Here is a 26,805-nt window from a genome sequence, read left to right as displayed (position 1 = left end):
AAGAACATTTGAATTGGGCTTAGAATGGCAGTTTGGGAGCCTAGTGTTTAAAGCAGCAATATATCTAATGTTTCAGAGAAATCTGATATATGTAATGGAGAAATTTCTGTTGGTTAGTGAAATTATCATATAGTTCAATTTAGTGTACTATTTGAAGGATGCTGAAATGGTTCGATTTGCATTTTCTGAATTCAAAAGATCCTCCTTGTCCCCAGCGGTTTGATAGCTACCTTGCCATCATTTTTTTAAAAAGATTTTATTTATTTATTTTTTTAGAGAGACAATGTGAATGGGGGGAGGGGCAGATGGAGAGGGGAGACAGAATCCCAAGCAGACTCCCTGCTGAGTGTAGAGCTCAACGCAGGGCTCAATCTCACAACCCTGAGATCATGACCTGAGCTGAAAACAAGAGTCCCAGGCAACCCCGCTTGCCATCATTTTTGTTTCATGCCTGGTCTTATACTTTTGCCAACAATTTCTCTTCTCTTGCTTAAACACCGTTCAATAGAAATATAACATGAACCATATATGTAACTAAATTTTCTGGTAGCCAGATTTTAAAAGTAAAAAGAAATAGGTGAAATTAATTTAACAAATATATTTTATTTAGCTATATTCCAAATATTAAAATATTATTTTAACATATAATTGATATATTTCTTAAACTATTAAAGTATTTTACATTCTTCTAAGTCTTCAAAATCCAGTGTGCACGTTACACTGACATCAGATTTCAATTCGGACTAGGCACGTTTCAGGTGTTCAATAACTACATGTAGCAAAGGACTTCAGTACTGGACAATGCAAGCTTAGATAATCAGAACTAGGACATTGTCTCCAGAAAAACTAGGATATGTACTTGCTATTTCTGGGAATGGAAAGGAAACTTTTTCTCTTTTTTACCCCCAAACAAGTTAACTTACCTTATTAGCCAGCTTTTGACGTAACTGATACAAAGAGAAATCTTTGTGTTTTAGTGGGATGAAGAAAGGAAACTTGGAGTGAGCCTGGGTGTGATGAGTAAGAGCAGCAGTGTAGGAGGAAAGACTGGAATTCAGACCAAGGAAGTTTTGCTGTAATACGATTGAGGCTAAGTCCAAGAGAGGATGGGGGGCAGCATGCAGAAGGAAGGCTCAGGGTTGGGAAAAAGGGCTAGCCCTGGAATGATATATTTCAAAGTCAAATGTTAAAGGTACCTAGTTGGCCATGGGACTTTCTTCTCAATCTTCATCCTCTCCCATACTTGCCCCTGTTAGATGGATATTACAGAGTATATAGTGGCTAAGAGCAGGCATGACCCCTAGAGTATATAGTCCCTTGAACTACTTTTTAGGTAATTCTTTATAGATCTTATTTCCCCCCCCCTTCACAAAAGGAAAATATGAGACCAGCAGTTAGAGAATAGATAGAGAAGTAAAGCAGGTAGAAAATAAAGTGAAGAAAAGAAAAGTAGGAAAGGAGAAAAACTGTGGAAACACCAAAAATATACCAATATACCCCTAATAAATTAGAATATTGAGTGAAGGTTTTTTTTCTTCTTCAAGAGATGGAAAATGTAGGTAAAGGTAGGGAAATGTGATGCAGAACAAAGGGCATATCCAAGAGAAAATACTTCTTCACCATTTTACTTAAAATTGCCTTGCTTGCCTTCTTCATAGCTGTGCCACTGCATACGTTCTACTGGCTGAGGAAGAAGCAACAACTATTGTAGATGCTGAAAGATTATTTAAACAGGCACTCAAGGCAGGAGAAACAATTTACAGGCGGTCACAGCAGTGCCAGCACCAAAGTCCTCAGCATGAAGCTCAACTGAGTAAGCAAATTTGAACCGATTTTTACCTGTCTTTTATTTAGTTCCTGCAGTTGGCTCTTTTATGTTTAAGACACAAAACAACAATAATGAAAACAACCCTTAATACTTAGAAGTTAGCTTCTTTTCATAAGAGATAACTAATCTATTCATTATGTCTATAAGCCAGCAAGACAAATAGACATTAGCTAGAGAATGCTTGTGGAAGGGAACAGATGTGCTTTGGTTATTGAGAGATGTGCTGCTTTGAGACTTAAGGTAATTTATTTCATGTGAGAATTTGGGCTGGTCATTGGAGAATCACAACTCAAAAATATCCAAGATTCAGGAGAGCCTTCTAGTAATGATAAGCAGCTATTACCTTTATCCTCACTCTTCCCCCATGCAGTAGTAGAAGTACATCATTTGGTGTGCCCTTCAGACTGTATGTACCTCCACACAGTGCCAGGAAGTGACCCCTTTAGTATAACATCCAGTCTACACGTGGCATCGATTCTTTCTTTCTTTGACTTTTCTCTATGATATGTTTGAGAACATATGGGCCAAAGCAACTGAGATTCTTTCCTCTCTTAGGGATGCTCTCTCGGTTACTATTGAGATACTTCCACCAAAGATGTTAGAATCTGTAGAGCTGCTGCTTCCTGCTGTTTTTCGTGGCCATTAGTTTAATGATTTTGGCAGATAATGGGCAATAAATTGAAATATGTTTACATAATGCATTATCTGCTAGCAGTTAAGTTCTAAATCTTTTGTTTGTGGAAATTAAAATTTGGATAATGTTTTCTCTCCAAACTAAATATTGATGTATACAGTATGTTTCCTTAATGTATGTTGTTATAGCACACAACTGTGGGAATATATAATTTTGCAGTCTGGAACTAATGGAACTACATCTGTGAAAAAGCCATGCCATTTGTCTTTGTATATCTCAAATATGATTCTGAGATAGTTACAGAAATATTTGTGAGTTCTTACTAGAAAGAGTTTTATAGTTTGTTAATTACTAGCTGTTGAGCAAAAGTTCACACTAGCCATGGAGATTTTGTTTTGAACATCTTTTGTTTGTCAGTTCAAACAATAGAGAATATTAAAATAATAGATTGTTTATGCAGTAACTCAAAATAATAGGTCAGAATTAGTTTTTCCTATTAATGTATATATTTCTTTTATGTTAATATTAAAATATACTTGTCAAGTTTACACTGATTAATTTATATATAATGCATTCAGATTACTTATTGTTAGAGGCAAAAGTAATTCTATATATATAGAGATTTTAAGCTTTTACCATAAAAAACTTCAAACATATACAAAAATAGAACAATATAATGAACCCCCATTCAATGTTAGTCACCCAAATTCAATAATCATTAATAGTCTTCCATTCTGACACAGTTTAATTTTAATTGAAACTTCCCGGGTAAGCAAATAATTACTTATAGTTAATGGATAATATGTTAATGAAATAGTACTTTGTAATACAAAGTGATAGTTGTGTCATTTTTTTTTTTAAATAGGAAGAGATACCAATGTACTGGTATATATTAAAAGAAGATTAGCAATGTGTGCAAGAAAATTAGGAAGAATAAGAGAAGCAGTAAAAATAATGAGAGATGTAAGTAAGTTTGATGATTGTATGTTTTTATTTCTTCCTTCAAAAACAAAATGTGGTTTAAGTTGCCAATTATTTTAATGTAAAATCATTGTTTTTTAATTGGTAGTTTTTATAACAAGCTGTTTATTAATATACATGTACTTCTAAGGGTTGAGTCTCCATAGTTTTGTTAAGAAACTAAAGAATTTCTACTTTAATGAATCAGATTCAGCTCTATTGAGTTCCTTTGCTATAATTTTAATCTTTTTTCCTTTTAATGTACAGTTGATGAAAGAATTCCCTCCTCTTACCATGTTGAACATCCATGAGAATCTCCTAGAATCACTTTTAGAATTACAGGCCTATGCAGATGTTCAGGCAGTCCTAGCAAAATATGATGGTGAGTGATAATTGACTTAGTTGATAGCATGGTTAAAATATTTTTTTCAATTGTGTAATCATAAATGTGATCCTATTCTGGTATTTCTTTGATTTTCTCTTCCCATCTTACTAGTCAGTATTTAGAATCCATGGATACAAGTTATAGTTTCCTCTTTATCAAGACTTTTGGGAGGAAAAGCCTACAAGCAGGAACTTTTCTTCTGTAAAAATTTATTCATTTGTTTATTGAGTGAAGGGCTTGGAATACAATGGTGAACAAGAAGACATGGACTTAGTCCTTGTAGGATTTCCAGTTTAGTAAAGGAACATACAGACAAATGAATAGTAGTTATATTGAAGCATAGTGTGTTAGGTGAGATAATTGGAAAAGTACGGGGTGCTATGGACATAGGATGATACCTCATTTGTTTTGGAGTGTCAGAGACAGTTAACAGAAGTCGCTTTATGGTATGTATAAGAAATTCAGAATAACATTTTTACAATGCTTTTTGGTTACAAAGTATAATTTGTTATTTCATATGATCAGTATAATAATCTTGTGAGGTGGTAGGACAAGTTCGTTTACTCTTGTTAGTAAAAAGGAAACTGGAGTTGAAGAAGGTTAAGTAATTGGGTAAGGTCCCAGCCAGTAAGTGTGGCAAGCTAACACTTAAATCCAGGTATTCCATTTCTTTACTAGTCTTCCAATAGTAAGAAGTCGGTATATATTGGCTATTTTTATTATTATACTAAACAGTGCCAGTTCACCACAAATGGAGTTGGGAGAATTTTTAAGAAGCATGACCATTCTCCTCATTCTGAGTGAGGCATCAGCTTTTAACATCCAGATGAAAACATCCTAACTAGCATAATATTTCTGGTCATATCTTTCCCTATAACATAGGTACAGGTCACATATTCACCATTGTTCTGTTGTAAGTTCCTAGCCATTAGCTTGGGAATCCCCATGACTTGGAAAGTTTGAAATGTGTCACACTTGGAAAGAGAAGTTTATTTCTTTTAAACATCTGGAATTCTTACAAGTGCTTCACAATAGTGTAGGCTCATGGAGAAATTTGTGAGAAATTCTTTCCATATGTAACTTATCGGGTGCGTGGCCTGCTTATGATACAGTGAACAAGCTTAGCAACCAAATACAAAAAATCAGATAGGACCTGATTTATTCAAAATAAAATAAAACTAACAACTTAGATATGCTTCTGTATTTTCAGCTGTTTTTATGATTCCCCAGTTTTTACCATTCTAGAATCCTGTAGAAGCTAAAAGCAAATTTATTTCTTTAGTTCTCGATTTGCTGGTGTAACTCTGGAATCTAAAACTTCGAGAGAGTCCACTAGTACTACTCTCCTGATAACATTATTTTGGGCATTCTTTAAGAAAGGATTGGTATGATTAATTATATTATAATTCCTGATTCTTTTTTTTATTTTATAAAAAATCCTTTAAGACAATGTAGAAAATACAAAAACATTGGAAGAAGAAAAAATTAAAATTACCTATTGTATTACCTGGATTTGACTCCTGTTAAATATTTCTTTTTTTTTTTTTCCTGAATCTTAGTTTTTATCTGTTGAATTTGTACCAGGAATTATTCTTATTAAAAATTGTCTTAAGATATTTTTTGTGATTCTTACCTAAGTTGAAAATTACAATTACAGATATAAGCCTTCCAAAGTCAGCAGCAATCTGTTATACAGCAGCACTATTGAAGACAAGGACTGTTTCAGATAAGTAAGTATTGAAAACTACAGTAATTCAGAAAGACTACTAAACTCAAGGTGGGTTTCCCCTGCTATCTGAAAGTTCACTTTATGCCACTTCACTTTTATAAAACACTTACATTAATACCTGTGTTTGCTAACCGAAAGAAATCTGAACAGGATGCTCACATTTATGAAATGGTAATTGCTTCTCCCCTTTAAGGCCATTCCAGCTTAGGAAAGGTTTCTTAGGAACGCTCTACTTGCAGGTCTCAGGGGAAACCTGTATTGTTTTTCACCACTGACTTTAAACAATGCTTTTCCTCCCTATTTCCTTTTGAATAACCCTTGATCTCATGGGGCTTTGAGGCTTCTTACTAGTGTAGTGAGCACGGTTTTTAGAGCTAAATAAACCTGGATTCCAATTCACAGTCTACTCTATACCCGCTGTGGAACTTTGGGCACATTAATCAGTTTGAGTCCCTTCCTTTCTGTAAAATGAGAATAATAATACTGTAGCATGGTTGTTTTTGGAGTACATTGTAGCTATGATGATAATAAGGTGTATGGTAGGGAAATAGTTTCATGCTGTCTGTTCTGAGATTATAATTCTAAATTCTGTTTCCCTTGTCTTTTTGGCTGTCCTTAATGAATTTCTCTTTATTCCACAGATAAGATTTTCAGAAACCAAAGGGCAACCATTTTCTTTCGCCTTAGATTACTATGCCTCAATGTGAATTAGAATGGAATATTCACAGTCTGTTTCCTCTCGGTGAAAATTTTATACGAATGTACCTCTATTTCATGAGATTCTCTGGATGTCCCTATGTAGCATTTCTTATCACCTTTCCCAGAATGTGCCAGTGGACTTCTGAAGGCTTTTACTACCTAAATTTGAAGATTTCCATTTCTTATGCTGCCCATCTTTATATGTTGACCCAAGGGCTTTATTTCATGTTTAGTAGTTATTTGGCTTTGTCTTTGGCTATCACCAGAAACCCCTGCTTCAGGAAGTTAGATTATGATCAAAATCCATGGATTTTTATATTAATTTTTTCATGTTGTGGTTTTCTTACAGATTCTCTCCCGAAACCGCTTCCAGAAGAGGGCTAAGCACAGCAGAAATCAATGCTGTGGAAGCAATTCATAGAGCTGTGGAATTTAATCCTCATGTTCCAAAAGTGAGAAATTTTATGATGAAAATGCTACATTTATTTGAGTTTACCAAACTCATGAAAGTATGTAGACCAAAGTTTGGGTCTCTATAATTCTAGTCAGAATTATTTCAGTCTGTTATATATTTTTTTAAAGATTGATTTATTTATTTGAGAGAGAGAGCTCGCATGAGCTTGCACGTTGAGGGCAGTGGCAGAGGGAGAGGGAGAGAGAGCCCTAAGCAGACTCCGCACTGAGTGCGGAGCCTGAGGCAGGGCTCGATCTCGTGACTCTGAGATCACAACCTGAGCTGAAACCAATAGTTGGACACTCAACCGACTGCACCACCCAGGCACCCCAAGTCTGTTAACAATTTTGATACTTATTGACTGTAAAGGGAATCTGGAGTTTTCTTTGTGAGAAGGATTTTCATTACAAATTTCATTTCATTAGTTTAATTGATTAATTACAAGTTTAGTTTCTTTAGCCATTCCATGACTATTCAAATTTGTTCTTCTTGTGTTGGTTTTTGTTGTTATATTTTTCTAGGAATTTATTTCATAAAAATTTTGAAATTTATTGGCACAAAGATTTCATAAAATCCTTTTGTTATCTTGTTAATGTTTGCAGGATCAATTGTGATATCCACTGTTTAGTTTCTAACACTAGTTTTTTTATTTTCTTAACCAGATTCCCCAGGGATCTATCAATTTTATTCGTCTTTGCAAAGAACCAAGCTCTGGCTTTGTCAATCCGCTCTACTATTTGTTTCCTGGTTCATTCATTTCTGCTCTTTATGGGCTTTTTTCAACTTTCTTTGGCTCTATTTTATTATTTTTTTATTTCCTGTATCTTTTTATATAGGTACTTAAATTAACACATTATTTTTCAGCCTTTCTTCTTTCTAAAATATTTGTTCAAGTCGGTAAACCTCTAAGTACAATGTTAACTGCATTGGATAGCAGTATTTTTGGTTTAATTTAATTCAACATATTTTCTAATTTCCATCTTGAGTTCCTCTTTCTAAATATATCTTTAGAGATATATTTATTCCATTTAGCTATTTCTTAATTTCCAAACATGTGAAGATTATCTTTTTATCCATGATTTCTAGCATAATTGCATTATGGCCAGAGAACATACTCTATGATTTCACTCCTTTGAAACATTTTTCAATTCTTGAATTTCTGTTTATTTTTCACATCTCCTGTGTTATTTATAGTTTGTGATTCTTTGCCAAAATTTAAAATATACTTTTTTATCTCTTTGAAAATAGTTAAAGTAGTTATCTTAAAGTCTTTCTCTGATAATCCACATATCTGGAACTTCTTTCTGTTTCTATAATGTGTTTTTTTCTGCTACATTATTTCTTCTTGTCTTGCTTTCTCTTTTGCCTGATTTTCTTTGACTACGTACCCACTATTATAATGTAAAAAAAATGTAGAAATAACTTGAAACTTCAGATAATAGTATCGTCCTTCAGAGAGGATTTTCTTTGCTCTTAGATGCTTAGAAGAAGCAACCAGCAGGACAGAATCATCTTAATTCAGTTTCAGGGATTGATATTTTCTGGTCTCCCCAGATGACTAGAAACTGGGCTGAAATCCATGAATGTCTGGGTTTATTTCTGGTTCACCCTTATTCCTAGGATGAAGCTTTTCTGGGTCCCAATTCAATCCTGAGGATTTTACCAAGACTCTCACTCTTAGCACACCAGGAACTCCTGACTTTTGTTCCTTTAGCCTTATAAAACTGGCATAAAAAATGAACAGCCTCTTAGCCATCTTGTCCAGAATTGGCAAATGTGGCTTCTCTTATTGCTGCCTTCTTTGGACTTTTTGTTAATTCCTTACCCTTTGTTAATTCTCTGATGTATTTGATTAGGTTTTTAAAAATATTTTGTTGTTTGAGAGGGTTGATCTGAATTATCCAGTCTTCAATTACTGGAAGCAGAAGTTTGAAAATCCTTCTATATGAAATGCTCTGCTCTCTCATGCTGCAGAGTGGTTAAGAGAATGGATTCTGCAATTACACTGCTGAGGTTTGAATTCTGGCTCCACTACTTCCTAGATGTATGACCTGGGACAGGTTACTCAATTTCTCTGGACTTGAGTGACCTTGTGTATAAAATGGGGCTAATAATCATTATCCCTTAGAGTTGTTATTAAGATTAAATGAGTTCATATCTTTAAAGTGCTTAGAAGAATGCCTGACACACAGTAAACATTTCAGAAGTGATTTTTAATGTTATTATCCAGGATGGGATAGAAATCTGTTCCCCTGTGTGAAGGTAAGCAGCAGTTATTAATCAGAACTCTTCAAATTAAATACATCCCTAAGGTGTCTAAAATTTTTATTTATTTAATTCCCACTCAAAATAACAAAATCTGCACCCTGTACTTGTGGACTTGTTTTCTGCTTCAAAAATGCTCTCATGCAAAGTGTATTCTCAGCAGTAACAATTCTGATAATGTGCATTGTGCATTTGTCTTCAAAACTACTGCTGAAGGCACTTGGGTGGAGGGAGGGTAGTAGAAATCCCAGGCATTGCCCTAGTTAAATTAAACTGTTAGATAGATAAAATATATTAATCTCCAGATTGAATCTGCTCTAGATAATCTATAATGCTTTTAGGGATACTTTTTTTTTTTACTTTAAACACACGAGAAGTTAAAGAAGACCTAAATAAATGGAGATATGTACCATGTACATTGATTGGAAGACTCAATATTGTTAAGATCACAGTTCTCTCCAAACTGATCTGTAGATTCAATCTAATTCCTGTTAAAATCCTATCAGGCCTGTTTGTAGAAATTCACAAACTCATCCTAAAATTGATAAGAAAATGCAAAGGACATAGAATAGCCAAAACAATTTTGAGAAAGAACAAAATTGGAAGTTACCCAAGTTTACCCAATTTCAAGACCTTTTTAAGCTATAGTAGTTAAAATAATATTGACATAAATATTAAAATATAGATCAATAGAAGACAATAAATAATCCTGAAATAAACTCACTTAATGATGATCGGTTGATTTTCTTTTTTTTTTTTTTAAAGATTTTATTTATTTATTTGAGGGGTGGGGAAGGTCAGAGAGAGAAGCAGACTTCCCGCTAAGCAGGGAGCCCGATGCGGGACTTGATCTTGGGACTCCGGGATCATGACATGGCCGAAGGCAGTCATTTAACCGACTCAGCCACTCAGGCACCCCATCAATTGATTTTCAACAAGAATTCCAAGGCAATGGGTGCCAAGGATAGTCTTTTTTTTGGGGCTGGAACAAATGGTGCTGGAACAATCAGTTATCTATATGGAGGAAAAAAGAAAAAAGAACCCAGACCCTTCCTTCACACCATTTACAAAAATGAAGTCAATATGGAACATAGATCTCAATGTAGGAGGTAAAATTATAAAACTTAGAGAAGGAAACAGAAGAAAATCTTTGTGACTTTGGGTTAGGCAAAGATTTCTTCAAAAACATGATCCATAAAAAAGTGGATAAATTGGACTCCTTAAAGTGTTTGCTCCTCAAAAGACATCATTAAGAAAATAGAAAGCCAAAGACTAGGGAAAAATATTTGCAAGTCATATACTATTAAAGTTCCATATCCAGAACTTATAAAGAACTCTTACAGCTCAATAATAAGAGGACAAACAACTTAATTAAAAAGTTAGCGGGGTGCCTGGGTGGCTCAGTCGTTAAGCGTCTGCCTTCGGCTCAGGTCATGATCCCAGAGTCCTGGGATCAAGCCCCGCATCGGGCTCCCTGCTCCGCGGGAAGCCTGCTTCTCCCTCTCTCACTCCCCCTGCTTGTGTTCCCTCTCTCGCTGTGTCTCTCTGTCAAATAAATAAAATCTTTAAAAAAAAAAAAGTAATTAGCAAAGGATTCAATAGTCACTTCACCAAAGAAGATATATGAATAGGTAATAAGCACATGAGAAGATAGCATCATTAGTCATTGGGGAAATACAAATTAAAAGCACAATATGATATTACTCTATACCCACTCAAATGGCTATACTCACAAAGACTGACAAAATCAAGTGTTGGCAAAATGTGGAGAAACTGCATACATTGCTGCTGGGCATATAAATTAGTATAGCTACTTTGGAAACAATTTTATAGTTAAACATATGCTGGCCTTATGACCCATCAATTTCAGTCCTAGATATCTACCCAAGAGCAATAAAAACTTATGTCCATACAGAGACTTGTATGCAAGTGTTCATAATAGTATTATTCACAAGAGCCAAAAACTTGAAACAGTCCAAAAACAGGTGAGTGAACAAATAAATTGTAGTTATCTCCATACAGTGGAACACTTCTTAGCACTAAAAAGGAACAAACTATAAGTACTTGTAACAACATAGATGGACCTCAAATAGTTTATGCCAAGTGAAAGAAACCAGACACAAAAGACAACATATTATATGATTTCATTAATATGAAATTTCTCGAGCAGGGAAAACAATAGACACAAAAAGCAGATCAGTGGTTCCCTGGAGCTGAGGGTGGGAGTATGGATTGACTGCAGACCAGCGTGAGGGAGCTTTTTGTGGTGATGGTTGCACAACTGTATAAATTCACTAAAAATAATTGAACTGTATACTTAACAATGGTGAATTTTGTGATATGAAATACATATCTCAGTAAAACTGTAATATATAATTTAAGTATATATTTAGTATATAATGTGTATATACTTTAACATTTTTAAATCATTTCTATTTGTAGGTAGAAATTTAAGTATTTTCCCCCAGCTAAACATCAAAGCCAGTTGACAGTTCCACTCTATCAAAATATCTAGCTAAGTAGAATGGTGCTATAAGCCTTACAGTATTGTTTGTGGATACACACTGTAGGCTGGGTATTTTTAAACAGGATCATTATTATTTTTTTTTTAAATGTTTTATTTATTTATTCATGAGAGTCAGAGAGCGAGAGAGAGAGGCAGAGGCAGAGGGAGAAGCAGGCTCCCCACTCAGCAGGGAGCCCGATGCGGGACTCGATCCAGGACCCCGGGATCATGACCTGAGCCGAAGGCAGACGCTTAACCATCTGAGCCACCTAGGCGCCCCTAAACAGGATCATTATTAAGGTTTTTTGGAGAAAATTTAAGCTCCAACAACTTGGATAATATCCCACCTAAATAACATTGGCGTTACATGAACTGGAGAGCTCTGGTCTGTAAGGCTATTTTTGCTAGGGTTTTACAAGTGATGAAGTATGTACTGATTCAGATCCCCCCTCCACCAATTATGTTCTCTATCCCTGTCTTTCAGCTGGAGCCAAGCAAACATCAAGGGCTGTAGGAGTTTTCTTCCTCAAACTTCAACTGTGGGTTGTGATAGCTTATTTAACCTAATGAACAGTGACCTTTACGTAAATAAATAAATAAATAAATAAATTTAATCTTCTTTTATTTTTACAAATTTATTACACGAATTTGTCAAATGTTGTATGACTCTTACCAGTAAAATGACAAAGGATAAAGCTATTTTAGCAGGAAATATTTTTTGGCAACTCTCCACATAACTACAACAGAAATGGCTGCAGGTCTAGCTGTGCAATTTGTTAAAGCTGGAAACTATTAGAAGCGCAATAGAGAAAGATCACATAAATCTCTTCAGGCTATGAATTCGCTTTAGATATTTCATTAATATTGACTGTACAGATTTTTTTAATCTACTGAATGAATTTCAGTGTACAGTAACTATGATAGTAATAGCAAAAAATTAGAACAGCATGTTTTCATGGGTTTTGACTTGTTCTTCATTACCTAGCTATGGCTTTGGTTCAAAATTTTTTTTAGTCGTCAAACAAGAAAAAGATTGTGCATCTTTCAGCTACTATAGAAATAGGTTCTTTTTTAAGAGTAGAAAATGTTTCATACCTTTTGAGTATTCCACAACACCATGTTTCAGTCATTCTAGTGTCTCGTATCCTTTATTATCCAACCATCAGAGTTTTATAGAAGATATTCTTTTTTTTAATTGAGATAATTCACATGCCATAAAATTCACCCTTTTAAAGTACAAAATTCAGTGGTTTTTAGTATATTCTTAAGGCTCTACAATCATCATCACTCTCTAATACTAGAACATTTTCATTGCCCCAGAATGAAACCCGGTACCTATTAATAGTCACTCCCCATTCTTTTCTTCCCTAATCTCTGGCATCCACTAATCTTCTTTCTGTCTCTGTGGATTTGGAATCAGAATATGTGGCCTTTTTGTGTCTGACTTAGCATAATGTAGCATGTATCAATACTTCATTCCTTTTTATGGCTGAATAATATTCCATTGTATGGATAAGACTACATTTTCTTTATTCATCAATTGATGGCCATTTGGGTTGGTCCCACTTTTTGGCTATTTTGAATAAATATGCAGTGAATATTCATGTGCACGTTTTTGTGTGAACACGTGGTTTCACTTCTTGGCTATAAACCTAGTAGCAGAATTGTTGGATCATATGGTAATTCCATGTTTAACTTTTTGAGAGACTTCCAAACTGTTTTCCAAAGTGGCTGCACTGTTTACATTCCCACCAGCAATGTGTGAGGGTTTCAACTTCCGTACATCCATGCCAACACTTGTTATTGTTTGTCTTTTGATTATAGTTATCCTAGTAGGTGTGAACGGTGTCTCGTTGTGGTTTGGGTTTGCATTTCCTTAATGACCAATGATGTCAAACATCTATCTTTTAATGTGCTTTTTGGCCATTTGTATGACTTCTTTGGATAAAAGTTTATTCAAATCCTTTGAACACTTTTAATTTGTCTTTTTATTGTAGAAGGTATTCTTTAACATTATTCTTATGGTAAGCTATTGACACTCTTGACTGATATGGTCCAAAACCATTATGAATCTCCATAGTTGAAAATACCACTGTAACATAACTTCACCCCTGAAATGTAAATACGAGGATAGGTCATGAACCTTGCTGAGATGTGAATGCTGAAGAGTCAGGGTTACTCATTAGATAAGTTACTCACATGTGTGCACAAGTCACAGAGCACATGATTCAGATTTGTGCCTTAGCAAAATGATGGCTTTATAAATCATGGATGTTTAGAGATACCATAGATGATTGAAATTGTAAGTATTAAATCCATGAATGTCAGTGACCTATATAGATGTGATTGTTGACCTATGACACTTTACATATTAATTAAAATAGTATTGTCCAGCTTTAACTTAGAATCTAAAAATAGCTAGCTGCAATATTTCATTGAAGGTTTGTTTCCTAAGCATACTACCACCAAATTCTTCTAAATTTTATTGTTTTTATATTTAAATTTGAAATAATTATCTTTTTAAAAAGATTGTTTATTTTAGAGAGAGAGAGTGCACGCCAGAGCAATAGTGCAGGGGAGAAGGGCAGAAGGAGAGGAAGAGAATCTCAAGCAGACTCCATGCTGAGCACAGAGCCCAACGCGGGGCTTGATCCCACAATCCATGGGATCACGACCTGAGCCAAAACCAAGAGTTGGACACTTAACTGACTGAGCCACCCAGGGGCCCCTGAAATAATTATCTTAAAAACAAAACCACAGGGATGCCTGGGTGGCTCAGTCGGTTAAGCATCTACCTTCGGCTCATGATCCCAAGGTCCTGGAATCGAGTCCCGCATTGGGCTTCTTCCTGAGCAGGGAATCTGCTTCTCCCTCTACCTGCCACTCCCCCTGCTTGTGCTCTCTCTCTCTTTCTGACAAATAAATAAGATCTTAAAAAATCACAAAATAGAAAGTCCAGAAATATATCCACATGTATAGTGTCCATTGATTTTTAAAAAAAAAAAATCAAAATTTCTGTTTGTATTTTTGCAACTGATTTGTTTGGCAAAGGATTCCTATTCAGAATATATATATAGTGTGAAAAATGACCAAAAGCCTTGAACAGATATTTCATAAAAGAAGACATTGGAATGTCCAATAAACACATAAAGATGTGCTCAACATCATTAGTTATCAGGGAAATGCAATATAAAATCACAAGGTGCTGCTTCACACCTACCAGAATGGCTATAATTAAAAAGACTGATAAAATGTTGGTAAGATTGTATAACAATTAGAGCTCTGACACTTTGCTGCTAAACGTATAAAATGATACAACCACTTTAGAAAACTATTTGGCAATTTCTTATAAAGTTAAGCGTATATCTCACTTCTGTGAACCAGCAATTCCACTCCAAGGTATAGACCCAAGAGAAATGAAACTGTATTTTTCCAAAAAGAATGTGAATGTTCATACAGCTTTATTCATGATAGCCCCAAACTGGAAACAACCCAGAAGTGCATTAACAAGTAAATGGACAAATTGCGATATATTTATTTAGTGGGATACTATTCAGCAATAAAAAGAAAGAACTGATACAAGTAAAATACGGATGAATCTCAAAAATACAGTATGGTACAGAAGAGTACAAGATGAATGATTCTACTCATGTGACGTTGAAAGGTGAACTGTGCTGGGAAGAAATCAGAATAGTAGTTGCCTAAGGTGGTCAAGGCAGAGAGTTAACTGGAAAGGAGAACTTTCTGGGGTGATGAAAGTATTCTGTGTCTTCATTTGGGGGTTACTTGTACTCATTTGTCAAAACTAATTGAATTGCAGGAGTTAGGTCTGCATTTTACTGTTTTTTAAATTATACCTCAGTAAAGAAAAAGAATTTGACTCAGTATGGAAAGCACTGTCAAAGTATTATGCCTTCTGATTAAATGCAATGATATGCATGAAGCACTTAACACAGTGTCTGAGTATCAGGCAAGAGTATTGATCACGGCGAGTATTGTTTTATTATACCTCCACTGCCATTTTCTCTTCCTGTTTAAGCTGTTCTGTACGCACTCTTTTCTTGTGAATATTATTTTAGTGCTTATTGGCCTTAGCATGTGTCAAATTTGGGGATTTTGTTGAGACAAGGTAAAGGTGAAGTTATTGAGACAGTTAGGAATTAACTAATTTGAATTAGTTAATACCCTGAAAATAATTTATTTTGTGTCTGGCAGGAGAAGCTCTTGAGGGAAGAGTAAAGTAGAACATTTAAAAACAAAATAACAAACTTGAGCACATGTTTCAGAATATGTTATCTGTAGCTTTTAAAAATCATTCTTTCTTATTTTACAAAAAAAGACGTTTTGGGTTGCCAAGAAACCAGACCATGCCAGGAGTTTTCTTTAATTGCAAGGGGAATTTTAAAAATAAATTGATACAGAAAAGGAAAAATCCATTCTGGTTGATCAGAAATTGAAGCATGTAGGATGTTCTGAGTCCCATCCACTAACAGAAGATACCAGCTCTTTAGCAGCAAGCTTACATTTCATTGGCCAAACTACCTCTATTATAGCAGCATATATGAAGGATAAAAGAGGGAAACGTGCACTTGATTGAGACTTAATGGTATGGCAGGAATCAAAGGAGAAATGGGAAGTGGTGTTGAAATCTCTGACCCAAACTTAGGGCACAGAAAAGCACTATACCTTTCTGTTGTATTATACTCTGGCCTAGGTGGATGAGTAGATATATAAAATGCTTATCTCTTGAGGTACTGCTCTGTAGGATGATATGGAAAGGAGTTTTCCTGTGGCACATGCCCTCTCTAGTCTCCCTTCCTTTTCTTTTCAACATAAGATCACTTTCTCTTTGCTCCTGAGGCTGCCAAGAGTATTATGTTTTATTTCAATTTATTAATGTAGCAATTCTGTTTACTTTCTTTCTGGGAACTGTCTTTAGTCTCCCCCCTAATACACATCCATGTGGACTCTTTGCATTCAAGCTGCCTGCCCAATCTCATAGAATGTGCACTGAGAAAACTAATTGCAGAGATAAATTGGTTCTTGATGTGCATGACTGATCAAGAGCAAAGTACCTTAATTTCAGATGCCTTCAGAGATTTTTCTTTAACCTCTTCTTTTAAGAGGAAGATTATAAAGTATTATCATTACTTCAGGTCAGAATTATATTGCTTTTGGTCAAAAGCTGTTGTAAGATTTACAAAGTAATAGAAACGAAGTAATCTAAAGATAAATTATGAAGATCAAAGCAATTCAAAATTAAAGTGAATTTGAGTGTAAGCATAGGTATGGTTTTAGAGTAAAAAGGCCTCAGACCATACATCATTTATGTCTTTTTTTTTTTAACTACTAAAATAGCTTTAATTTTTTTTTTTAATTTTTAGGGAAAAGCAAGAGACTTGAGTGTCATTTGAGTATGTTATCCATAGTTGGATACAAATTGTTCCAACAATTTCGGTTCTGTTCCAGATATAACAGTAGAGTGATTGATTTGGAGGTAATACGGAAGGTCCTGCAGCATATACTAGGTACCAGCCTTGGTTTATATCTTCAACTATATTTTATTTGCTGATAATTTCCAAACCTGTATGTTTTAACTCTGGCTTCCTTCCTTGTCTATAGACTTGTATTTCTATCTAGTTGTGGAAATTTTTACCTGGATATCTGATAGGTACCTCAGCCACCTCAATGTGTCTCAAACTGAATTTTTTTTTTTAAAGATTTTTTATTTATTTATCTGAGAGAGAGAATGGGAGACAGAGAGCATGAGAGGGGGAGGATCAGAGGGAGAAGCAGACTCCCTGCCGAGCAGGGAGCCCGATGCGGGACTCGATCCCGGGACTCCAGGATCATGACCTGAGCCGAAGGCAGTTGCTTAACCAACTGAGCCACCCAGGCGCCCCTCTCAAACTGAATTTTTTTTTTTTAAAGATTTTATTTATATATTTGACAGAGAGATAGACAGAAGAGCACAAGCAGAGGGAGTGGCAGAGGGAGAGGGAGAAGCAGGCTCTGCACTGAGCAGGGAACCCGATGCGGGACTTGATCCCAGGACCCTGGGATCATGACCTGAGCCGAAGGCAGACGCTTAACCATCTGAGCCACCCAGGCGCCCTCAAACTGAATTTTTAAAAAAAGATTTTATTTATTTGAGAGAGAGAGCAGGCAGAGGAGCAGAGGGAGAGGGACAAGCAGACCCTGTGTTGGGCGCAGAGCTGACGCAGGGCTCGATCTCACGACCCTGAGATCGTGACCTGAGCTAGAATCAAGAGTCAGATGCTTAACCGACTGAGCCACCCAGGTGCCCCTCAAACTGCATTTTTTAAATCTTATTTTTAAGTGTCTTCTCCAATTTGCCTGTCTTTCCTTATTTCTGTATTTTGATTTATGGCTTCACTATCATCTTCTCATCATTAATCTTTACTTCTGCCCTTCCCAAACTGCCAACTCATAATCTTTTTGAAATGTCTTTCAGATCTAGCCATCTACTCCATCCCCTCTGTCACTGACCAGTGTATGCCCTCACTACCTGCTCTTTAAAAAATTATCATTATTATTATAAAAGTAATGAGTGCTTCATAAAAAAGAAATCAGACCCTTCAGAAGTTTATAAAATAAAAAATCCAATTCTACTTCTTTCATGTAACTACTGTTTCTGTTTGGTTTATATTATTGCCAGACATTTTCTGTGCATTTCTAAACATACAGGTAAAGATATAGAAATAATCGCAAATACTTTCGATCTTTTGCTGGGGTGATTAAAACATATGTCTCAGTAGTCTCCCTGCCATAATCCTATCTCCATACGGGCCATCACCAGAGCTGTCTACCTAAATAGCAAAGCTGCTCTGCTTAAAGAGCTCTCTTTGTTCCCTATCACCTGTCAAATAAGGACCAACCCCTTAGTATTGCATATACAGAAACCCTTCACAGTCTGGGCCTGGCATCTGTCTCCAACCTTATTCCTTGCCGCTTCTGCTTTGCTCCTTATCTTATTATTCCCTGGATTGGTCATGTCTCATCATGTCTCCCTACCTTTGTACATATGCTTAATTTCTTCTCTACATGGCAAGTTTCTACTCATTCTTCAGGATCTTGCTCATCTGTTGCCTCTTCTGTAGAGGTGTCATTACCATTTTTCCCAAGCAGAGATAATGGCTCTCTCTTCTCCATTCCTTCAATGCCTTAATCATATCTTGGCTTTGGTTTTGTTTTGTTTGTTTTTTGGTCTGCTTGTATGTCTCTTCCTTAGTTCCCTAAAAAGCAGAACTCTTGTTTTACATATCATTTTATGTTTGAAACTCTGCTTAACGTGTAACAGGCTTCAGTAGATGTTTGGTAAATAGACATGTCTGTACTTTGGACTTATTTTGCTATAAAGACCTAAGTTAGACAAACCAAGTTAAACAAAGTAAAATTTTAGATCCCATCACTTTTTGGGGAATTTTGAAGCCATTTTACTTAACATTTTTATGAGTTTCACTTAATGTTATTATTTTTGGCCTTTTTTTTTTTTTTAATTTTTTTTTTTAAGACTTTATTTATTTGTGAGAGAGACAATGAGAGACAGAGAGCATGAGAGGGAGGAGGGTCAGAGGGAGAAGCAGACTCCCCGCCGAGCAGGGAGCCCGATGCGGGACTCGATCCCGGGACTCCAGGATCATGACCCGAGCCGAAGGCAGTCGCCCAACCGACTGAGCCACCCAGGCGCCCTATTTTTGGCCTTTTAAGAATGGTAGTACAATTTCAGCATGACCTTATTTCTTATAAAATAACTCAGCTTTTTTTTTTTTTTTAAGATTTTATTTATTTACCTGAGAGAGGATGAGAGAGAGAGAGAGAGCATGAGAGGGGGGAGGGTCAGATGGAGAAGCAGACTCCTCGCTGAGCAGGGAGCCCGATGCAGGACTCAATCCCAGGACTCCAGGATCATGACCCAAGCTGAAGGCAGTCACCCAACCAACTGAGCCACCCAGGTGCCCCAAAATAACGAGCTTTTAGTGGAACACTATATAACAATTAAAAATAATGAGTTAGATCTATATAGAGATAAGAGATGTACAAGATATATTGTGAAGTAAAAAGTGAGTTACATAAAAGTTTGATCCTGTTTTTAAGGATGTTATGTGTAAAGAAATCCAGACAAATATAAATTAGATTATCCTTTTCTCTTTATTCTTTTATTCTCCAGTCTTTTTTAAAAAAGATTTTATTTATTTTATTTTAGAGAGAGCACAAGAGTGTGAGCAGGGGGAGGGGCAGAGGGAGCAAGCAGACTCCGAGCTGAGTGTGGAGCCCAACGTGGGGCTCCATCTCACAGCCCTGAGAACATGACCTGAGCTGAAACCAAGAGTCACATGCTCAACTGACTGAGCCATCTAGGCACCCCTATTCCCCAGTCTTTTAATATAGTATTTCTACTATGTAATTCTGCAGTGTTTGAATTTTTATGCACTAAGCATGTACTTTCAGAAGCAGAAAAAACCCCCAAACCAAACCAACCACTCTTCAGTTTTCAACCTTTCATATTCTTATTCACAGAAAAATAAAGTCTAGGTAGCAAAAGTTTGTTTTGTTTTTAGTTTGACCAGAGAGTGAAAAAATATCTTTAAGAAAAAACTGAAATATAAACATGAGTCTGAAGACATTTTAGCTATATATATCAGATCAGGTCAGTTAGTAAGTGTCTAAGTGCCTACTTTGGGAGTGGAGTGTGCCAGGTGCTATACTAGAATATGAAGGATGTGGTTTCTATTGTGTAGTTACTTACAGCTTATGCTGGGTAGCAGAAATTCCTGAGTAGCAGTTTGTGAAGGAAATAAATAAGTTATAATCCTATGATTACCTATTTTAAAGATATCTTCCTTCAACGGAAAATTTTCCCTTATATTTTGAGAGTGGAACTTTATTTCAGTGTCTTATTAGAAACTGAAACAAAAGAATTGCTTTGTTTTAAAGTCAAATTGGAAAGGACATTTGCTTGTAGGTGAGATGTAATGAAAAATAAGATAGCATAAGAAGATTTTTTTTAATGATTAAATGGCAAAGATTTTAAAATATAAACTCCTGAAGTCAGTTCCTAATAAACATGCCATATGTGCTTGACTATCTGAATTGTCACTCAGATCATTAAACTGAAAATATATAGTTGCTGTTCAAAAAAGTATTTTCTTGACATATTTAGTTGATATTTTCTCTAAGTTTGACTGAATAATTGTTAAGTGAATATCTTTGGCTTACCAATTGCTAAGTGGCTACCAAGGTAGGTTTAATTTAAAGTTTCAGGGTTCTAAAACTCGTTGAAAATAATTTGGGATACTTTGTCTCTTCTACCTGTAAAATGAAGTAGAATTTTAATAGAAAGGACTTGGTTTATGTATTAAAACAGTTTTCGTCTGAAAATGACGATACTGAAAATGAGATACTCTTTTTATGATGGAGATTCCATTGTGACTGCTGCTTTTTTTTTTTGCTTCCTACTGAAGAAGCTCTTAGTGCACTTGCTAAGAACATAAGGAGTCATGTCAGAGGTCAGCTATTTGAGTCCATTTTCCCACAGCCGCCTGGTGCGAGTGATCTTTTACTGTGTTTTAAAAAAATGGGCAAGGATTAGAGAGGATTAGAAAGAATATTACCCTCCTGAATATAGGCCCAAGGCACTAAGGGGAGAGAACCCAACCAGGCAGCAAATGGGCTTTGCTTGACCAGGACACAACCTCTGCTGCATTCCTTTAAGAAACTGAATGGGAAACGTTAAGTCCCCAAACTGGATTAGTAAATAATCTCATAGCTTGTGACATCTGCTAAAATAAATTGATGAGCAGACTGCATTCTTACACTTTGAGGAGAGAGCCAGAGACATCAAGATTAACTATTTTTTTTTTTCCAGCTTTATTGAGGTATAGGAGTAAGAGTAATTAAAGATGGGCATTAAGCTCAGTGAGTGTTGGAAAGGCACATTTCATAAAAAAGAAAAAATTATTTTAGATATATTAATACAGTGCATACATATATATTGATAAATAACCTAAGGCTCAATTTTGAAACCACCACACTTTTTTGTTTGTTCCTGCTTGTAGCAGTTTTACAGTGTTTCACAAGTTTCAGCTCAAATTTATGTTGTTTATCTCCCTAGTTTGTGTAATAACCTGAGGAACTTAGAATTTGAAGTTTGAGAATGTATCATTTACAACACTTCTTAGAAGTGTTTCTCTTTCTATATTTTATAACAGAAGTTAAGTGGTTTGGACCTTACCACACATAATTTGGTATCAAGTTATGTAGCACCGAAGAGGTTGTTTTCAAACCAGTCTAGTAGGGGAAATGTACTCTGGGCTTAGTCTTTGGAGGAAGTATTTAGCTAAGTGTTTTTTGAAAAGTTTTGTTTTAAGTTGACCACTTTAATAGTAAAGATGATGTACAAGTGGTTAATTTTGTGTCTTTTTTCATGGAATTAGTACATTTAATTATACTGCTTTTGTTGTGGATTATAATATTAAGGCAAGTATTTTCTTCAAGACTTTAAGATATCATTTAATTTCATATGTGAATAAGAACTGATAGGCCATAACTTCTTTAAGAGGCACACTCATTAATTCCTTAAATGTGTCTTGCTCTAAGCATTCTTAGCCTTGTTCAAGTTGGCCTGTATTCCAACCCGCTGTGTTTCCCTACCCCACCACCCAGTCTGTTCATCTACATTTTACACATCTTTATATGTCAGTTCATATCCCCAATTCCATCAAGTGGTTTATTTTCAACTCCTAAATCATAATTAATACTCCTGAAGATACAGTTACCACATGACCCAGCACTTCCATTCCTAGGTTTATACCCAAGAGAGATGAAAACATATGTTCCAATAAAAACTGTGCATGAATGTTTATCACAGCATTATTCATAATAGCCAAAAGATGAAAACAACCAAATGGTCATCAAATAATGAATGGATAAACAAATGTGGTATATCCATATAATGGAATATTACTCAGCCACAAAAAGGAACAAGGTACTGGTATATGATATAACATGGATGTACCTTGAAAACATTATGTGGGGTGAAAGAAACTGGTTACAATAAACCATATATTATGTGAGTCTTTTTGTATAAAATAGCCAGAACAGGCAAATCTATAGAGATGCAAAGCAGATTAGTGGTTGCTTAGGGGGAATGGGGGTTAGAGGGTAATAACTAAAGAGGATGGGGATTCTTTTTGCCGTGGTGAAAATGTTCTAAAATTGACTGTGGTAATAGTTGTACTTCTCTGTGAATATACTAAAAACTATTGAGTTGTACACTTTTTTTTTTGAGTCATATACTTTAAATGGGTGAATTGTAAAATATGAATTATATCTCAATAAATCTATTGTAAAAAAAGCTGAAAAAATTAATATCTTCTATCCAAATTCTTATATACACTGTTTATACCTCTAATAAAGCACTCACCATAGTCTTATTATAATCATTAACTTAAGAAATCTGTCTTTTTTTTTTTTTTTTTTAAGATTTTATTTATTTGACAGAGAGAGACACAGCAAGAGAGGGAACACAAGCAGGGGGAGTGGGAGAGGGAGAAGCAGGCTTCCCACGGAGCTGGGAGCCCGATGCGGGGCTCGATCCCAGGACCCTGGGACCATGACCTGAGCCGAAGGCAGGCGCTTAACGACTGAGCCACCCAGGCGCCCCAGAAATCTGTCTTTCTATTACAGTAGGAAGCTCCAGAGAATCGAGTGTTTCCTAACATAGTGCTTTGCTCTCAGTAGATATTAATTTTTTTTTTTTTTTTTTTTTTTTAAAGATTTTATTTATTTATTTGAGAGAGAGAATGAGAGACAGAGAGCACGAGAGGGAAGAGGGTCAGAGGGAGAAGCAGACCCCCCGCTGAGCAGGGAGCCCGATGCGGGACTCGATCCTGGGACTCCAGGATCATGACCCGAGCCGAAGGCAGTCGCTTAACCAACTGAGCCACCCAGGCGCCCAGTAGATATTAATTTAATTGAACTTATTCACAATTAAGTTCCTCCACCTATAAGATGGGAATGAGAGAAAAAAAGAATTGAATGTCATCACAAAATGTTGTTCCAAAATTGTATTTTATGATTTTTATACTTAATTCTCTTTTGGAAAAATAGATATTTGCTCTCACATTATTTCCTCAGCTTGAATTTCCATTATGTATTTAGCAAGGTCATACGTAAGCCGTTCATCACCTTATTTTTGCCCTTAGGAATATTTTGATCTTTGGAATTTGCATAGATGAGCATTTTATACACATGCTATCAGTGTGACCCTCTTGTCATCTCAACTAGCTTAGTATTTGTTTTTTAACGTAAAATTTGAATCTACATTTTTGTGGGTGTTCGAACTTAATTTAAGTTTTCGTTTTTCTGTGGTGTGTCTTTGTGTGTGTTATCTTTCTAGTACTTACTAGAGATGAAAAGTCTAATTTTACCTCCAGAGCACATTCTGAAACGGGGTGATAGTGAAGCAATCGCCTATGCTTTCTTCCATCTTCAGCACTGGAAGAGAATAGAAGGTGCTCTTAATCTGTTACAGTGTACGTGGGAAGGCAGTAAGTATTCTTTTCCAAATGTACCGCTAATCTCTTGGACTATTCACTGCATTCCCAGGCAGCCTTTTTAAATCAGATTGTCTGAGTTTCCCTAAGTATTGTTGTTCAGATTGGTTTCAAAGTGAACCCAGAGGTGTTTATTTGGTTTATTGGTAGGAGAAATTTAATGTACTTATACTGATGCCACATTTAGGAAGAGCAAAATGAGAAACTGTTACAGTATTCTGCCATATGTTCATTTAAGTTACATATTTGTAAGGAAAGAAAATGAAAACTTACATCTCTTGGTTTATAGGCTTTTTAATGTGGTTGAGTTATTGTTCTAGTATTTTTTAAATTGGACTTTTGTTTAATTTTCAGATGTTTACATCATGAACTATTTTCTTCACAACTAGTATCAACTCTTGTTCTTCTTTTTAAATCTATTTTTTTATTATGGTAAAATACACATAACATAAAAGTTACTATTTTAACCACTTTATTTTATTTATTTTTTATTGTTTTTTAAAGATTTTATTTTTAAGTAATCTCCACACCCAACGTGGGGCTCGAACTCAAAACCCTGAGATCAAGTCGCACACTCTGCCGACTGGGTCAGCCAGGTACCCCCATTTTAACAGTTTTAAAATGTATGGTTCAATGGCATTATGTACATTCACATTGTTGCGCAACCATCACCATCATCTATCCCTAGAGCTTTTTCATCATCCCAAACTGAAAATTCTGTACCCATTAGACAGTGACTCCCCATTCTTCCCCTCTCCAGCCCCTGGTAACCATTCGACTTTCTGTCTCTATGAGTTTGACTAGTCTAGATACCTTCTGTAGTGGAATCATACAGTATTTGTCTCATTAAATCAGGCTTACTTCACTTAGCATAATGTAGCATGTGTCAGAAAAACATCCCTTTTTAGGGCTGAATAATATTCCATTGTATGTATATACTATACTTTGTTTATACATCCATCTGTCAATGGACATTTGGGTTGTTTCCTCCTTTTGGTTATTATGAATAATGCTGCTATTAGAACATGGGTATTACAAGTATTTGTTCAAGTTCCTGCTTTCAGTTCTTTTGGGTATATACCCAGAAGTGGAACCTGTAGATTATATAATTCTGTTTAATTTTTTGAGGAACTGTCTTACTATTTTCTTTGGCACCTGTACCATTTTATATTCCACCAGCAATGCACAAGGGTTTCATTTTCTCTGTATCCTTGCTAACATTTGTTCTTTTTTTTTTAATAATAGCCATACTAATAAGTGTGAAGTGGTATCTCATTGTGGTTTTGATTTGCATTTTCCTAATAATTAATGTTGTTGAGCATTTTTTTTATGCGCTAATTGACCATTTCTGTGTCTTCTTTGGAGAACTAGATTGTTTTTCAAGTAACTACCAGATCTCTTATTTGTAACTTCTTAAAATCACTTAGAAAATGAAAAAGCCTAACCAAAATATTTTGTCAGTTGAATTCTTATAATGATTGTCTTGGAAAGTACACTCCTGCTATCAATAGAAATTCAAAAATAAATTCAATACTCATTAACTAGAATTGGTTAACCCCCTCAGTTCCCAAACTTTGTAATGAGGCACCTTGGGGCATTGTAGCAAATTCACAGAAGTATCATGGGATATTTAAAAAATTTCATTGGAAACACAGCAATACTCAACATCTGTCAAGCATCATTCAGGCTGTTAGCTCTGCATAGTTCAAGGTTTCACCATTAGGTGGCTCTCCATTCTGTATTTCTTTTGATGTTGTCATAGCTTTGCAAAGCTGGGTTTTTCTTAATTGCCATGATTAAAAGAACTACCACACAAAAAAATCAGTGTGGAACAGGAAATGAGGATGGCGGTGTCCAATCTGATTCCAAGGTCTGAAAAGTTATGTGGTGTCCAACAGGTACATACATCCCATTAGTAAGAAAAGGTGATTGTTTAAAAATGAAATAATTAGAGGCGCCTGGCTGGTTCAGTCGGTAGAGCATGCTGCTCTTGATCTTGGGGTTGTAGGTTCAAGCCCCACATTGGGTGTTAGAAATTACTTAAAAAAATAAAATCTTTTAAAAAAATGAAATAATTATTTTTCCCTTTAATTGACATATATATTTTCCCCCCCAAATCACCGCTAAGTTGTTAGGACATAAACCTTTAAAGTTGTTTGGACCCACTACTTAAGTGGAATTGTTAGGTATTTTTTCAGCCTAGGGTCATCATAAACAGTTAGAGACATGAAGGGCACCATGTATCCTTAAAGCAAGAGAATTTGGGAACCTCTGCATTAACCACTTGCTAAGGGTCAGACACTGCTTGCCACTGACAATATGCAGATTAATGAAACTGGGACTACTAAAACTGAGAAGTGGAATGTCTTTGGGTAATTAGTCTTCCTTTTGCTTTTTCTCTAGTAGTCAATAAGCTCCTCAAAGCCAGGTCCTCTGTCTCATTGATCCTGTATGTGTCTTCAGTGCCTAATGTTCTGCCTGGCACATAGGAGGTTCTCAGTAAATATGTGACTTACACTGTATTTCATAAATAGTCTTCTTTATGAATGATTTCCTAGTGTTACCACTGATTTGCTCTGTGACTTTGGACAAATCCCTACTTTTTACTGTGGCAGAACAAAATTCATATTTTGACAAAAGTTTATAGAGCTAAGCACTAAAGGAAAAAACAAAAACTTATCACAATTTTGATGAATACTCAGCTAGCTGAGTAGCGAATGAAGATTCCTTCTTTAAGAAGTCTGCAAGAGCTGATGATAATCTAGGT

The 26,805-nt window shown here is 35.6% G+C and overlaps 2 protein-coding genes across 5 annotated transcripts in view; one reads left to right on the top strand and one right to left on the bottom strand.

Annotated features, from left to right (window-relative positions):
• CAPZA1 (capping actin protein of muscle Z-line subunit alpha 1) overlaps positions 1-26,805 on the bottom strand; it is a 220,456-nt gene that overhangs the window by 75,948 nt on the left and 117,703 nt on the right. The window lies entirely within an intron of this gene.
• Positions 1-26,805, top strand: part of ST7L (suppression of tumorigenicity 7 like) — a 60,220-nt gene that overhangs the window by 26,042 nt on the left and 7,373 nt on the right. For 3 of the 4 annotated variants that reach the window (XM_021690074.2, XM_044914586.1, XM_044914585.1), the window contains exons 7-12: positions 1,659-1,813; positions 3,328-3,425; positions 3,690-3,804; positions 5,465-5,537; positions 6,585-6,687; positions 23,882-24,032. In XM_021690074.2, the coding sequence (XP_021545749.1) occupies positions 1,659-1,813; positions 3,328-3,425; positions 3,690-3,804; positions 5,465-5,537; positions 6,585-6,687; positions 23,882-24,032 (695 nt within the window). The remainder of the gene's footprint in view (positions 1-1,658; positions 1,814-3,327; positions 3,426-3,689; positions 3,805-5,464; positions 5,538-6,584; positions 6,688-23,881; positions 24,033-26,805) is intronic. The other variant, XM_044914584.1, reaches the window with a different exon arrangement.

Source organism: Neomonachus schauinslandi, chromosome 4 (genome assembly GCF_002201575.2).
Source record: "Neomonachus schauinslandi chromosome 4, ASM220157v2, whole genome shotgun sequence".
Classification (NCBI taxonomy): Eukaryota; Metazoa; Chordata; class Mammalia; order Carnivora; family Phocidae; genus Neomonachus; species Neomonachus schauinslandi.
Note: the sequence above shows the minus strand (reverse complement) of the source record. Positions and strands in the feature narration are given on the sequence as shown.